General features: G+C 38.7%; 1 protein-coding gene across 3 annotated transcripts in view; it reads left to right on the top strand.

Annotated features, from left to right (window-relative positions):
- edar (ectodysplasin A receptor) overlaps positions 1-14,252 on the top strand; it is a 36,836-nt gene that overhangs the window by 19,732 nt on the left and 2,852 nt on the right. For 2 of the 3 annotated variants that reach the window (XM_034134589.1, XM_034134591.1), the window contains 6 exons: positions 6,383-6,460; positions 6,550-6,675; positions 6,773-6,847; positions 9,944-10,016; positions 13,238-13,562; positions 13,655-13,718. In XM_034134589.1, coding sequence (XP_033990480.1) covers positions 6,383-6,460; positions 6,550-6,675; positions 6,773-6,847; positions 9,944-10,016; positions 13,238-13,562; positions 13,655-13,718 — 741 coding nt within the window. The remainder of the gene's footprint in view (positions 1-6,382; positions 6,461-6,549; positions 6,676-6,772; positions 6,848-9,943; positions 10,017-13,237; positions 13,563-13,654; positions 13,719-14,252) is intronic. The other variant, XM_034134590.1, reaches the window with a different exon arrangement.

Genomic DNA, 14,252 nt, shown 5'->3' with positions numbered 1-14,252 from the left:
CTTTTTCCTGTCAACATTTATCTTCATAGCTATCTCTGTCCCAACATAACCTGGTTTCCGCTGGTCTCAAAGTTACTAAACATTAAAGTTCTCTTTATAATAAGAGGAAAGAAAAAGGGGACGGTGTCCCTGCATCTCTGCTGAGAGGTGTTTGGCACATTATCCATAACCTCACTGATTACCCTGCATACCTGACACTGTGTGTACATGCATTTATGTGTGTGTGTGTGTGTGTGTGTGTGTGTGTGTGTGTGTGTGTGTGTGTGTGTGTGTGTGTGTGTGTGTGTGTGTGTGTGTGTGTGTGTGTGTGTGTGTGTGTGTGTGTGTGTGTGTGTGTGTGTGTGTGTGTGTGTGTGTGTGTGTGTTTGCATGTCTTTGGATGATAATATTTACCAGAAGTTGTCTCCATTTTCCATCTACCAGTCACCATCAGCCTCTGGCGATAAAATTGTCAAGTTGCAGTCATGCAAAAATAAGTTTGTGATATTTTAGGATTTTATATTTGATGGTTAGGGTAATGCAATGATAATATTGACACCATAAATATGATACAAGTTGTAGGCAAGTTTGATGCCGTACCTTGCAATGCTGTAGGAAGCAAAAAAGGGTTACAACCTACTCTTTGTTGGTTTGTCCGAATACATAATTGTAATCATGAATTGGTATCATAATTTATTACAAGCAGGGTTCTTACGGTCATTAAAAACCTGGAAAAGTCATGGAAATTCAAAATGCTAATTCCAGGCCCTGGAAAAGTTATGGAAAACAATATTTTTCCCAAAGTTTTGGAAAAGTCATGGAAATGTAACTAAAGTTGCATCAAATATAATTTATATTTTATCTAATCGCCGAAATAGTAATACTATAACGATAATACATACTGTATCGTATATAGTAATGAAACGTAAAATGGCATTTAACTGTCGAGGTATTTTGCTGGTGAGAGATTTTAGTTGCTTTAGCGTGTAGAAGCTAGTAAGCCAACTATTTGATTTGTTTTAGATAGGCACAACATGTTTCAGCCCTTATTTTCTTGTTCCATGTTAAAATAAACAATTTTCAGTGGTACCGCTGAGAAAGAGTAATTTTTCCCAATGGATTTTTATTTCGTATAGTCAATACAACATTTGTACGTAAAGGAATTTAAAGGAAATCGTTCTGAAACTTTCTCTTTCTTTTTAGGACACTCTGAATAATGAAAAAAAAGTAATCATTCATATCTTCTGCCCTGTTTTAAAGACTAAGAGCCTGAGCTATAGTTAAATGCACCATAACATTTGAAAATTAGACATCAATTATAGAATAGTATTAGATGCTGTAGTTAAGGGTCTTTCAGGTCTAAAAGTGGCCACTCAAAACGATTTTAAAATGAAATATTTGTAACAATTGAAAATAGTCTTTCAGAGGTGCTGAAATTAGTAGACTTCTATTCTCGCATTTTAAAATGTTTCATACTATATATCATATTATACGTATTTATTGCATATCTGGAGGGAAATATTCTCTGTCCACTGTTTGTTTGTCCGCAGAGGGCATTGTGACGGATTGATCACATTTAGTAAAACAATAGTGTTTTTGTACCCCACTGATTTAAACTGCTATGGGAATTATATTTATGGGCCAATCATTTGCTATAAACCCCCTGTCAGTGTAATTGAAGAGGCAGGAAATGAATGGTATTGTTATTATGTCATATTTAATGAGTGTGTTTTGAAAGACAAAAAAACTAAAAAGCAGCCCAGGCCTGCAGAGGAGAGGGGAAGTAGGAGCAGGAATATGTGTGTCTGCGTGTGCCGGTCTGTCGGTCGGTCGGTTGTCTGTCTGTCTGTCTGTCTGTCTGTCTGTCTGTCTGTGTGTGTGTGTGTGTGCGAATAGACACTTGCTTTTCAACAGTGTCCTAATTCCTCCTCTCAGGTGTAGTTATGAGTGATTAATTGATGCTGTGAAGAAGTGCAAACAAGAGACATATAATGATGTAACACAACAAGTGTGGCAAGTAATTATATGTTATATCATATTGAAATTGATTTGGAACTTGCAAATTCTTGTCCTGACAGATATTCAAGTTGCTTGTTTGAAAGGAATAAATGGATGTCTGGAGAAATAACTTATTCCCTATACTGAGCATTAGATTGAAACCACTATCATATCCATCTGATCAAAATACAGTAGGCCTACGGCTACACCTAGCAGCTGGGTTAGCTTAGCTTAGCAAAAACACTGACAACATGTAGCCTGGCTTTGACTGAAGGTAAATAGTTCTTATTTATACTTTGGTTTGGTATAGTTTAAACAAACAAGATAAAGTTCAACATGTTATCATGCAAGTTTAAGTGTTTCTGTTAGGGTATTTGTGTTACCATAAGAAAGGCTAGGGTTTCCCCGCTTCCAGTCTTATGCTAAGCTAAGCTAATATAGCCTACTGTTGACTGCTGCTTCTTTTTCAAAGTACAGTTTTAATCATTTATTGAGATACTTTTTGGATATTAGTGATTGCATACTACCCAGTTATAAAATATCAAATGTACAACTACTCAAGTGTAAAATAATTTATTTCGAGAAGAGCCTGACAGTTTGTCAAACTAGGTAGGTGGTAACGCCGTTACATCAATCCACTATGAGGAGATGCAATACAGACAATAAGCTGTAAAAGAAGTATGGATTTCTGAAAATGTTTGATTAGTGTGGGTGAAAGATAAAATCAGAGAGCATTCTACATTTCTCCCTATGTAGTAAGTCAGGCTGTGGTACATTTTAATCAAACCCTCTTTAGATGTTAGAGAACATAAAAACGATGGGCCCCCAACAGTAAATAAAGAAGTAGCTGAAAGCTGGGAGTTCTCCTCGCTCAGGGTGAAGGCAGGCTGACACTCGCCGTGTAATCTGTAAATTACCCTGGCTCCTGCCGCGCTCTGTCTGTGATAATTAAAACTTCACTGGGTATGAGAAAGAAAGATGATTAGCGTGTTACTGCTTGCGCCAATGCTACTCTTTGGAAGGCAGATGGTCTGCGGGCCTGTCGCTCAATTTCCATTTTTGCTTTTTTTTATTGACTTTTTAAGCCATTTCCAAGTGAGCGCCAACAAACTGAAATACTTATCTCACTATGAACAGAGATCCTAATGTGTTAAATGTGTAAGAACACGTATTGAATCTTATTTGTTCTTACGGAGTGTTGCATAGCTTGATAACACATTTTCACACGGAGGTATTAATCAGAATCTAACCTTCGATTCATCCCTGCTCACAATTGTTAGCTCAAACAAAAATGCTTTGATTTATGTTTGATTCTTTTTTGAACAGTTTGTTTGGAGCCGAGTCCCAAGATTGCCCTGCAGAATTATCTGTGAGTTGAGCCTGTGAGACATGATTAAGAGATGAAACCGCAAGAGGCTAAACAGAATTCCAGTTCAGGCTCATATCCTTATCCAGAGTGTAAACACATACCCCGAATTAATGTCTGCAGCCACAGGGCACTGATGTGTGTGTGTGTGTGTGTTTTTGTGTGTGTGTGTGTGTGTGTGTGGTGTGTGTGTGTGTGTGTGTGTGTGTGTGTGTGGTGTGTGTGTGTGTGTGTGTGTGTGTGTGTGTGTGTGTGTGTGTGTGTGTGTTGTGTGTTGTGTGTGTGTGTGTGTGTGTGTGTGTGTGTGTGTGTGTGTGTGTGTGTGTGTGTGTGGTGTGTGTGTGTGTGTGTGGTGTGTGTGTGTGTGTGGTGTGTGTGTGTGTGTGTGTGTGTGTGTGTGTGTGTGTGTGTGTGTGTGTGTGATGACATGAGGCTGAGACCACAGGAAGCAGCAGGGCACATGCCAAAGAGGTCCACAGTGTATCAACTTGGAGAAATAAAAGACTGATTAAAAGCACTGATTTATGAGCTGCCAGGCGTTTACAGCTCCATTAAGAAAGAGGAAAAACAGCCCATGAATAATCAAAAAAATAAGACAGAGGGGAAAAAGCAGCGGGGGATATTGGGAGCCATGGAAAATAAAATAAAAAGAAAGAGATTTGGATGGGTAGCTTCCGCCCTGTATCCAAACTTCCCAAAACATGAGTTTGTTGACTGTGGTGGGAGAGGTAAAGTTAAGGACAGATGTTAGAGAAGCTCCTTTGCTTTTATTAAATGTAACGGCTTTCAAAATGATGTCATGGAACACTATTAGGGGGAATAAAAGTCAATAAAATGCTAGGCCAAAGCTTACATGCCATAACCAGTGACAGATGGCATGTTTTATGATATGCCAGTGACATGTCAAAGACTGACAGTATTTCTGGTGCCTTCTCCTTCAAGCTTTCTGATATACAGTATTGGTTCATCTCGACAAGAAAGTGGTACATCATTCATCCAACTTTAAAGCAATAATTTTACTTTTTGGAAAATATGTATTCACCTTCTAGTGTAGGTTTGATGTTCATGTGCCTACCTACCTATATGTAGCTACTGTCAGTAGCCAGTAATGTAACATTGGCTTAGCTTAGCACAAAGGCTGGAAAATAGAGAAGCATCTAGCCTGACTCTGTTCTAAGGTATCTACATCTGCCTACAAGCACCGCTAAAGCTCAGTAATGTACATGTTGGATCTTTAATCTGTACTTCAGAGAGAGGTTAGCTGTTTCCCTGCGGATTCAGTCTTTGAGCTGAGCTAAGCTATGAAGCTGCTGGTGGTAGCTTCATATAACTCTGAAAGTGGCATAATTTTTCTCATCTTACTCTTCACAAATTGAAAGACTTAAAAAAGTCCTTTATTCAAAACTGTGTGTGTTAGCCCTGTATGGGCTTACAGTAGAATTGTCTCATAATAATTTGTGTGAACATAAAAATTTGTGTGTAAATCTGTGATTTGTAAATGTAAAACACCATCCACAAATGCATTTAAAAGATTTGCAAACTCACAAATAAATTTGCAAATGTAAAACGGATCTGCAAATACGCAAAATATTTTTACAAATAAAAAAAAGATCTTTGAATATCTCTTTAACATTTACAACTTTCGATCAGGCATTTGTGAATCCATTTTGTATTTGTCGACCAAAAATGCGCTTGTGGATCTCATATCTCTGCTTGCGGATCGTCTTTTTACACACACAGAGTTTTGAGACAACCTTTCCGCCGGTCTCGGCTAAAATCTACTCGTGTCACTCGGTTATTTTCGGAAACCACGTGATGGCCTGCTGATGACGACATTTCCGCATGGTTTTCAAAGTAAGAGCATGATGGTTTGTTTAATGCACTGTTTTTGTATTATAATGAACAGCGGAACGTTAGAGGCATTCTTCATCACCATCATCATCATGTTATAGTGATACAGTTAGTTTGTGTTAGTTTATTGGTTCAACTTTCTTCATTGTTTTTTGTGTATTCAGTCAAGCGGGTCAAAGTTACAAAGCACTTCACAGGTAGGTAGGTAGGTAGGATATATATATATATATATATATATATATATAGATGGATGGATAGATGGATAGATAGATAGATAGATGGAGATATATATATATATATATAGATGGATAGATAGATGGATAGATAGATAGAAAGTTAGATAGACAGACAGACAGACAGACAGATAGATATATACTTCATTCATCCCAAATTGTTTATACTTGTGTGGAAACAAGTATAAACATAATAACATTAAATACAAATGAAAGCAATAGACAGGAATATATGCATATACAGTAGAAAGGAAACGATGAATATTATAACATTTAATGTAGCCTTACTATGAAGGCTGACCTAAATACGGTGCTTTTCTACAGATTACCTTACCACTGCACTGGTAAGGTAAAACTAGGCCGATTAAAAAGATGTGAAGTGCTTTGTAACTTTGACCCGCTTGACTGAATACACAAAAAACAATGAAGAAAGTTGAACCAATAAACTACTGTAACACAAACTAACTGTATCACTATAACATGATGGTGATAAAGAATGCATCTAACGTTCCGCTGTTCATTAAAAAAACAGCGCATTAAACAAACCATCATGCTCTTACTTTGAAAACCATGCGGAAATGTCATCATCAGCAGGCCATCACGTGGTTTCCAAAAATAACCGAGTGACACGAGTAGATTTTAGCCGAGACCGGCGGAAAGGTAAAAATATTTTGCGTATTTGCAGATCCGTTTTACATTTGCAAATTTATTTGTGAGTTTGCAAATCTTTTAAATGCATTTGTGGATGGTGTTTTACATTTACAAATCACAGATTTACACACAAATTATTTTTATGTTCACACAAATAATTATGAGACAATTCTACTGTAAGCCCATAGCCCTGTGATAGTGGCTAAGGTTTTGCTAAAATGGATATACAAGTATATAGGACACAAATATATTTATACTAATCCAAAACTAATAAACAAAGAATGTGTTTGCTTGTGTTTTACAGGCATGTCAACCAGCGTAAAAAAGGAAAAAACTACAATTGACCCTGGCAGCACTACTTTGTTCCCTCACCTTCCAGAAGGTAAACACACACACACACACACAGACACTACACACACACACACACCCCTATAATTAATATGATTTTACGTCAATGCCTGCATGTTTCAGATTCCACCGGACAAAGTCACCTCGCAACAGCTCTCATTATCGCCATGTCAACTATTTTCATCATGGCCATCGCCATCGTCCTCATCATCATGTTTTACATCCTGAAGGCCAAACCAAGTGGCCAGGGTAAGATATATTTATACCCACACACACACACACACACACACACTCAAGGATCTGTAATTTGTGTTATATGACGTTCCTTATGTGTGTGTTTCTACAGCATGCTGCTCAGGGCAAGTTGTGAAGACAGTGGAGGGTCAGACCAACAAGCAGGAAGACAAGAAAGATGTCCCCGGTGAGACTTGACACACACACACACACACACACACACACACACACACACACACACACACACACACACACACACACACACACACACACACACACACACACACACACACACACACACACCACACACACACACACACACACACACACACACACACACACACACACACACACACACACACACACACACACACACACACACACACACACACACACACACACACACACACACACACACAGATTTCATCATTAATGAGCTCACGCATGCTGTTTGGAGTCCCTGTGTTTCTGGCCTGATAATTGGGAGTCTTGTTTACATCAACCCTAGTATCCTGGTTGTGAGCCTTATCCTGGTTTGGATTGTTTACCGGATATGTTGTTTCCATGAACCATAAGTAATATTGTTGTTCATATCCTTCTAACATCATCCACATTTTTGGCCATACACATGGACAAGGGCTTTAATCCAGGATTCAGAAAACAAGTGACGATATTTAAATGAAAAAAAAAGATAAATAAAATACTCAAAAAATCTCCTTAATAACTAACATACTAGTCGGCGAGTGCAGGAAATGACTAACACTATTATATGTTTTAGGAGACTAGAAATAATTATGTTTTGGTTCATTCTTAAACCAAGGGTCGACAGTTAAGGCCAACAGTACTTATAGCAGTACTAAAAAAGCAGCTGTAGTTCATATATAGTAACCTCCTTGGGATCATATGGAGTACATAGTGTAAGATATTTATATTATATATTTATATGATATTTATATATATATATTTATATTTTGTACTTGTAAAGAAACACAAACATCAAAAGTAAAGCATGCACATACAATAGTTTAATGATTGTTTATGTGCAGACCATCTGTTTTTTGCTCTCCAACTTTGTCAGTGTTTTCATATCTGTAAAGTAAAAATAAACAGGCCAACAGTCACAAACTGATCATTTCAATACTTCCATAAACTTCTCTCGCACATTGCAGGATTAAAAAAAAGAGAACTTACAAAATATACACTTGCTAACACATGCAGTTTAAGCTACTTAAAAATACACACCAAACAGTACAAAGACACACTAAGCTACATAATTATAGTAACAAAACCTACTATAATTATGTTTTTTAACGACTATCTACAAAATAGCGTCACAGCACATAATTTACTCAATTTAATTCATGCATGAACAGAAAACACCCAGCAGTGATTAGAGTAACGCTGTAATTTGACTCAATCCTGCAGCAAAATCCTCTCTAACATGGATTCAGGTATCTGTACGTCTGTCTTATTCGTTAAGCCGAACACTGAACGTTATCCGGGGATGAGCTTATGACTGTAAAAGTATTATCCAACTCTTTTCTGTAGGGCTCAGCTGATTATATTATTGAACAAAAATTGTAAGCTATATATTTGCAATAATTTCACACTGTGTAATAGTGTTTTCTCTAGAATTGTACTCTTTGCAGGCAGAAAAGTATTTGGAGCAGCCTCGATGTGTGAATTATGAGACACTAAGCTAACTCTCCCTTCATGTTAATAATAATAATAATAATAATTAATTACATTTATTTTAGCGCTTTTCCAAATGCTCAAAGCGCTTTACATTACATATATTAAACATAATAAGTTAAGATCTGTCTAACAAATGTGCAACACTGACTAATGCAGCAAACTGAAAACACATCTCAATGTTAATAGTGTTGCCTTAGCGGGTTGGTCCAGTACTAATGTGCATATTTAGGGTTTGTAGCATAATGTATGCAAATGCAAGTGAGTGCTTGTGTGTTGACAGACCCGCAGCATGATGAGTACATCGTGGTGGAATGTGAAGCTTCCAAAGCTGAAGCCATACGTTGCTTTAGGCGCCATTTCTCCTGACAATGATGCTCTGTTCAATTTCAATTCCACACTGACTGACTGACTAACCACTCACATGTGGTGCAGATGCTGAAGAACACACGCATACACACACATCTTACTGTATCTGTGGCCACAAACACATTATGTGGTACGAGGTTTCTGACTTAATAATGTAATCGCTAAAAAAACATAATAAAGTAGTTATAGTATGATTAAAAAATAAATACCTGCATTGTTAAGTACTTTTCTGTGTGTGTGTGTGTGTGTGTGTGTGTGTGTGTGTGTGTGTGTGTGTGTGTGTGTGTGTGTGTGTGTGTGTGTGTGTGTGTGTGTGTGTGTGTGTGTGTGTGTGTGTGTGTGTGTCTGGGAGAGAAGCCCATTGCTTGGAGCTCTACCGGAGCTAGCTGTCAGTCATGTTGACACCGAGTTAATAAGGCTGTGGGATGAAAGACACAGAGGCTTAAATTCACACACACACTCTCTTTCTCTCCCAAACACACACACTCAGCATTTGTTCCACTTAGGCATTCACTCATTACACTGTCTATTCCCATCAGTGTCCATGATAGAAGTGTAATTTAACATAATAGCCACTGTAATCATTTTATACACCGCTGCGACTGCAGTTCCTTTGTGCGAGGTGTACATCCTTTTAGCCCCGGGAACCACTTCTCTTTAGTGTACTAAAATCATGCCAACATCTATTAAAAATGTAGATTTAATCCGGTCTCACTGTGTGATAAAAGAAAAAGAGCCCCAAGGGTCAGATTTGACATATTGTACTATTGCCCTCTCCTCTCTTCTTTTCTCTGTTAGCCAATGTGGTGTACTTTTCATTTTCCCATAAACTTCTCTCGCACATTGCCCAGCTCAGCAGCAGGTGCAGTTTAACCAAACAAGACACAACCAACAGTCCACTCTGAATAGTACTCTACTTTTGCAAACATCTATTAAAAAATGTAGGCTTAATGCAATCTAATTTTGCAAAAAACAAGAATCAACTGGATCAGAATTAATAGATGTTTTGAATGTTAGACTATTTGTATTACTATAATAGAACCTACCATATAACACTTGCATTTCAAAAAGGAGTGTTACTTCTTTCTCTCATGTGAGATATTTTGGTAATTATATTCTCATTTACAAAATGATGCCAGGTGTTGGAATGACTACTGAATTGTCTGTGTGTTCTGTATTGTGAGAAAATAACCCTCTATATCCTGTTATTTTCCCTTTATAGACAATGTGGTGATCTACTCAGAGAAAGATGAGTTTGACAAACTGAAGGGTGCTCCTCAGAAGACAGTAAAAAGGTGAGCAACACGTCTGATTCACACATACCTTCACCACACCGCTACTCTTTACGTCTAAAAGCATAATATGAGCAAGTGAAGAAAACTTAAAGGGGACCTATCATGCAAAATGCACTTTTGTACGTCTTTTATACATGAATATGTGTCCCCGGTGTTCCAGGGAACTCACCAAGTGTCAGAAAACACAACCCTCTCTATTTTCCTCCATACCCAAATCTCTAAAAAAGGGGCTGCAACGGATCTGATCAAAACTGATCCAGATTTGAACACTGTCCTGACGTCAGGACAGTGGCGCTACGGCTATTGGGCCAACTCCACCAATCAGGAGGAGACAGCCACGGCCATTGCCGTTCGAAAGCGCTGGAGACGCTGTAGTACATATGCCAGGCCTGTAGGTGGTGCTGTTATCACAGAATCAGCCCTTGCAAAAACAGAGCTAAAAAAGTGCAAATTGAGCGAAATGAGGCATGGCTAAAATGCATGATCTGTTTGGTATTTTGAAAAAGAAAAAAGTATAAATATGCCTTATATAGGTATGGTCCTACACTATATTATTCAAATATAGCATGATAGGTCCACTTTAAGGGACATAAAAAAAGCTTCTACAAGGCTTTACGATTACAAAGAGGACCTATTCTGTCAGGTTAAGGTTAGAGAAGAAGTACCTAAGTCTTGAAATGATGGAGTTGATACATTATTAGAGTGTGTTCTTAATAATGTTCACCACCAGCCACATGCTCAGTATATACTGAGGTTTGAAGTAAATGGTTCACCAAACAAAGGAAAAAGGGCTAATATGTTCAGTGCACTTAATTATATTACAGATAACTTTTACCCCCTAGTGTTTCAAAGTGGTATTATTGTTGGTTCCATTACATTGTGCAATCAACACACATCTCACGACAAGAAGTTAAAGCGAACGTGTCGTTTATTTTAAATGTACCCTTAGGGTCTGCAATAACTATGTATATGTATGCATCATTGAAGTTTGTGAGTGTGTTATGTTTCATAGCTGTGCATACACTGAATGTATGGGAAATCTACTGTGGAATCTACTATGGGATATGTATGTCATTTATGTACAGCAGTGGGTCCTTATCTTTGAGTGTGTATTATGTACAAGTGTGTGTGTGTGTTTATATGTGTGTGTTGGCACTTGAATGTGGCGTCAGAGAGGCTTTACACAACAGAAAGAAGCTTTTATCATTTTTTTCAGCATCTGCCCGTAATTAAGCCACCACAGAACAAGTCACTGCAGTAGTAGAAGCATTGCTGCTGGCCTATATGTTTGCAGTGTCGTACGTGTGTGTGTGTGTGTGTGTGTGTGTGTGTGTGTGTGTGTGTGTGTGTGTGTGTGTGTGTGTGTGTGTATGTGTGTATGTGTGTGTGTGTGTGTGTGTGTGTGTGTGTGTGTGTGTGTGTGTGTGTGTGTGTGTGTGTGTGTGTGTGTGTGTGTGTGTGTGTGTGTGTGTGTGTGTGTGTGTGTGTGTGTGTAAGGCATGTACTAAACAAAGTACAGTTGAGGTTCTTTTTGGTTTTTTAATGAAGCAGACGGCTATTATGTGGCTTTGGAGCAGGCAAAGAGGTGGGTGAGGAGGAACGGGGGCGGTAGAGGTAGCTTAGATGAGCCCTGAAGCCTAACAGACGCTGAGATAAGAACAGAGGGGGACGTTGTCTAAGCAGATAGGGATATTTGTTCCAGGCTGCGCCTAAAACCACTACTAGGTGAAAGCTCGTCCTGGCAGACAACAATAGACGACAGTTTTCTCACCTTCGTTTTCAACTGCATACATCTCATCCTTCATGTGCAGACAATGCTGCTTTATAGGCACTAATGGGTAGTGTGCAAAGAGAAGTGTGGGAATAGATGATAGCATATTGCACACAAATCTACAGTGAGCCATTGTGCTCAATGTTGTGCCTGCAGTGAACATGCTTAGATTGATACACCGTTTCAATTTATGGATCAAGTAAGGGGAATACACACACACGCACACATACACACAGACACACACACCTCGGGCATCAATAGCACTACACAGTGTGGTATAGCAGCATGCCAGAGGATGTGCTAACTCACTGCTTTAGCTGCCAGAGTGGGTGTTGGATGTCCGGGAAACAATGCCATTTTGTGTGTATGTGCTCGTAAAGATAGTGTGGGACTGCGAACACAATGGCATTCTGTGAGCATCTCTGTCAACAAGGTGCTTTCGGGAGAAAATCCTGAGCAGGCATTGGGAGGAAGAGGCCAGGTAATCAAATGATATTACATGGTATCATGTTGTAAAACGCAGGGCTATTTCAGTCAATCACAGGAACAGCTTAGAAACAACAACAGCATTCTTCTCCAGTTCATCTTCATTTGACAACGTTTGCAAAGACACAAGTCATCCTGTGGGCAATAGTTGTGACTCTCACCAGAAAAACACTGTATTTACTTTTCTGGGGCTGTTTACTGTTGAATTATATTGGTTAAACTAAGAGCTGATATAATATTTAGCCTACACTCATTGATACAAATCAGTGGACAAAGCAAAACTGTATAACTTTTATGAACATAGGACCAATTCTATTTGAATGCTTCAGTTTTAGCTAGAATACATATGGTATCCAATAAACTGGCAACAAAGTGTATTTGGGGTTTATCTCAAATCTATTTTCTTAGATTTTTGTCAGAAGCTGGACACATTTAACTGAAACATTTTATACTAAAAAGTAAAATTCTAATAATTATTTTCCTTGTAACCTGAGGACAGTATTTCAATGTGTTCTTTGTAATTGTATAACAGTTAGAAAATATGTCGTATACAGTATATGTTAGAAACTACTGTTCATCCTTTCAGTACATAAACTTAGAAGCTATAGCCAGCAGCCTAGTTAGTTTAGCCTAGCATAAAACTTGTTTTTTATCTTGGTGAGAACTCTGGCCAAACTCGCTGATATTCTGAATCAATACCTACCCTGAACAACCTTGAGAGTTGCACAAATCAAGGGTTAGCATGAATACATGACAAAAAACAGTGAAACAGCTAGCTCTGCTCTTTCCAAAGGTAACAAAAATCATCCCACAAGCATCTTTAGAGCTAACTGATTACAATGCGCCGAACAAAGGAAAACCTAAACACTGGCAGGAGATCCTAAATGATAAACAGCTGTTTTATGGGATAACTATAAGTATGTGCACATACAATATATTTAAATATATGTGTTTGTATTTGCAGTGAAAATGATGCATCATCCGAGAACGAGCAGCTGTTGAGTCGTAGCATTGACAGCGACGAGGAGGCGGCGTCTGACAAGCAAGGCTCAGCCGAGACCAACACCCCCAACCCCTGCCTCGTCAACCTGGGCAACAAGCCCGACCTCTGCCTGCTCTCTCTGGGCCTCCTGGATCGGGAGCGAGCCTGCAACGGGGCCCCAGCCCACGCCAACGGGCAGGCCAATAACACCCCGAGTCCCAACCACATCGGCAAAGTCAACCACATTGCCAGCGCCAACCACATCAGCACTGTGAATGCACTGAACAACAACAATAAAACCCCAGGGGTAAGAAGATATTTTAAAGACGTTACTAGGGTAAAAATATATGAACAGCAAAAGATCTTAGAAATAACATAATGTGTGCTTTTTGCACACAGATGCTACAGAGTCGAAGAAAAAAGATCCTGGATCTGTATGGCAGAGCCTGCAATGTGACAGAGGGTAAGTCGCGCTGACACAGATGCAAATATCCATCTCACCAAGCCTTTTAATGAAGAACTGATAACTGCCACTATTGTGGGCACATTTAACCTTGTTAACACTAAATATGAAATCTTTGTATCAACTCTGCTGAAGTAAGAAATCATAATGACTTTATGCTTTAGGAAATTAAACTGGCCTAGAAAGACCTCACTATTCACACTAGTGAATACAATTCAGAACTGTCCTCCATCTTAGTGTAGGGTGTTATCTTGCTAACATTTGATAATTTGCAGTAAACACAATGTGCAGCAGAGTTTTGCAAGTATTTAGGTATTTTCCTAAGTATTGGAAACAACACTTTTTAAACCAAAGTCGAAGGACATCCTCAGGGGACTAAGAATACCTGGGCCAAATTTCACTGCAAACCATCCATTATTTGTTTTGATATTCAGTTCAGATCGAGATGGTTCATCTATTAACTGACTGATTGATACCCTTCACATCTCACCACTAGCATGGCTAAAAATGACGGATCTTGATGTAAATGACTGT

The sequence above is a fragment of the Trematomus bernacchii genome, unplaced genomic scaffold (genome assembly GCF_902827165.1).
Source record: "Trematomus bernacchii unplaced genomic scaffold, fTreBer1.1, whole genome shotgun sequence".
Taxonomy (NCBI): domain Eukaryota; kingdom Metazoa; phylum Chordata; class Actinopteri; order Perciformes; family Nototheniidae; genus Trematomus; species Trematomus bernacchii.
Note: the sequence above shows the minus strand (reverse complement) of the source record. Positions and strands in the feature narration are given on the sequence as shown.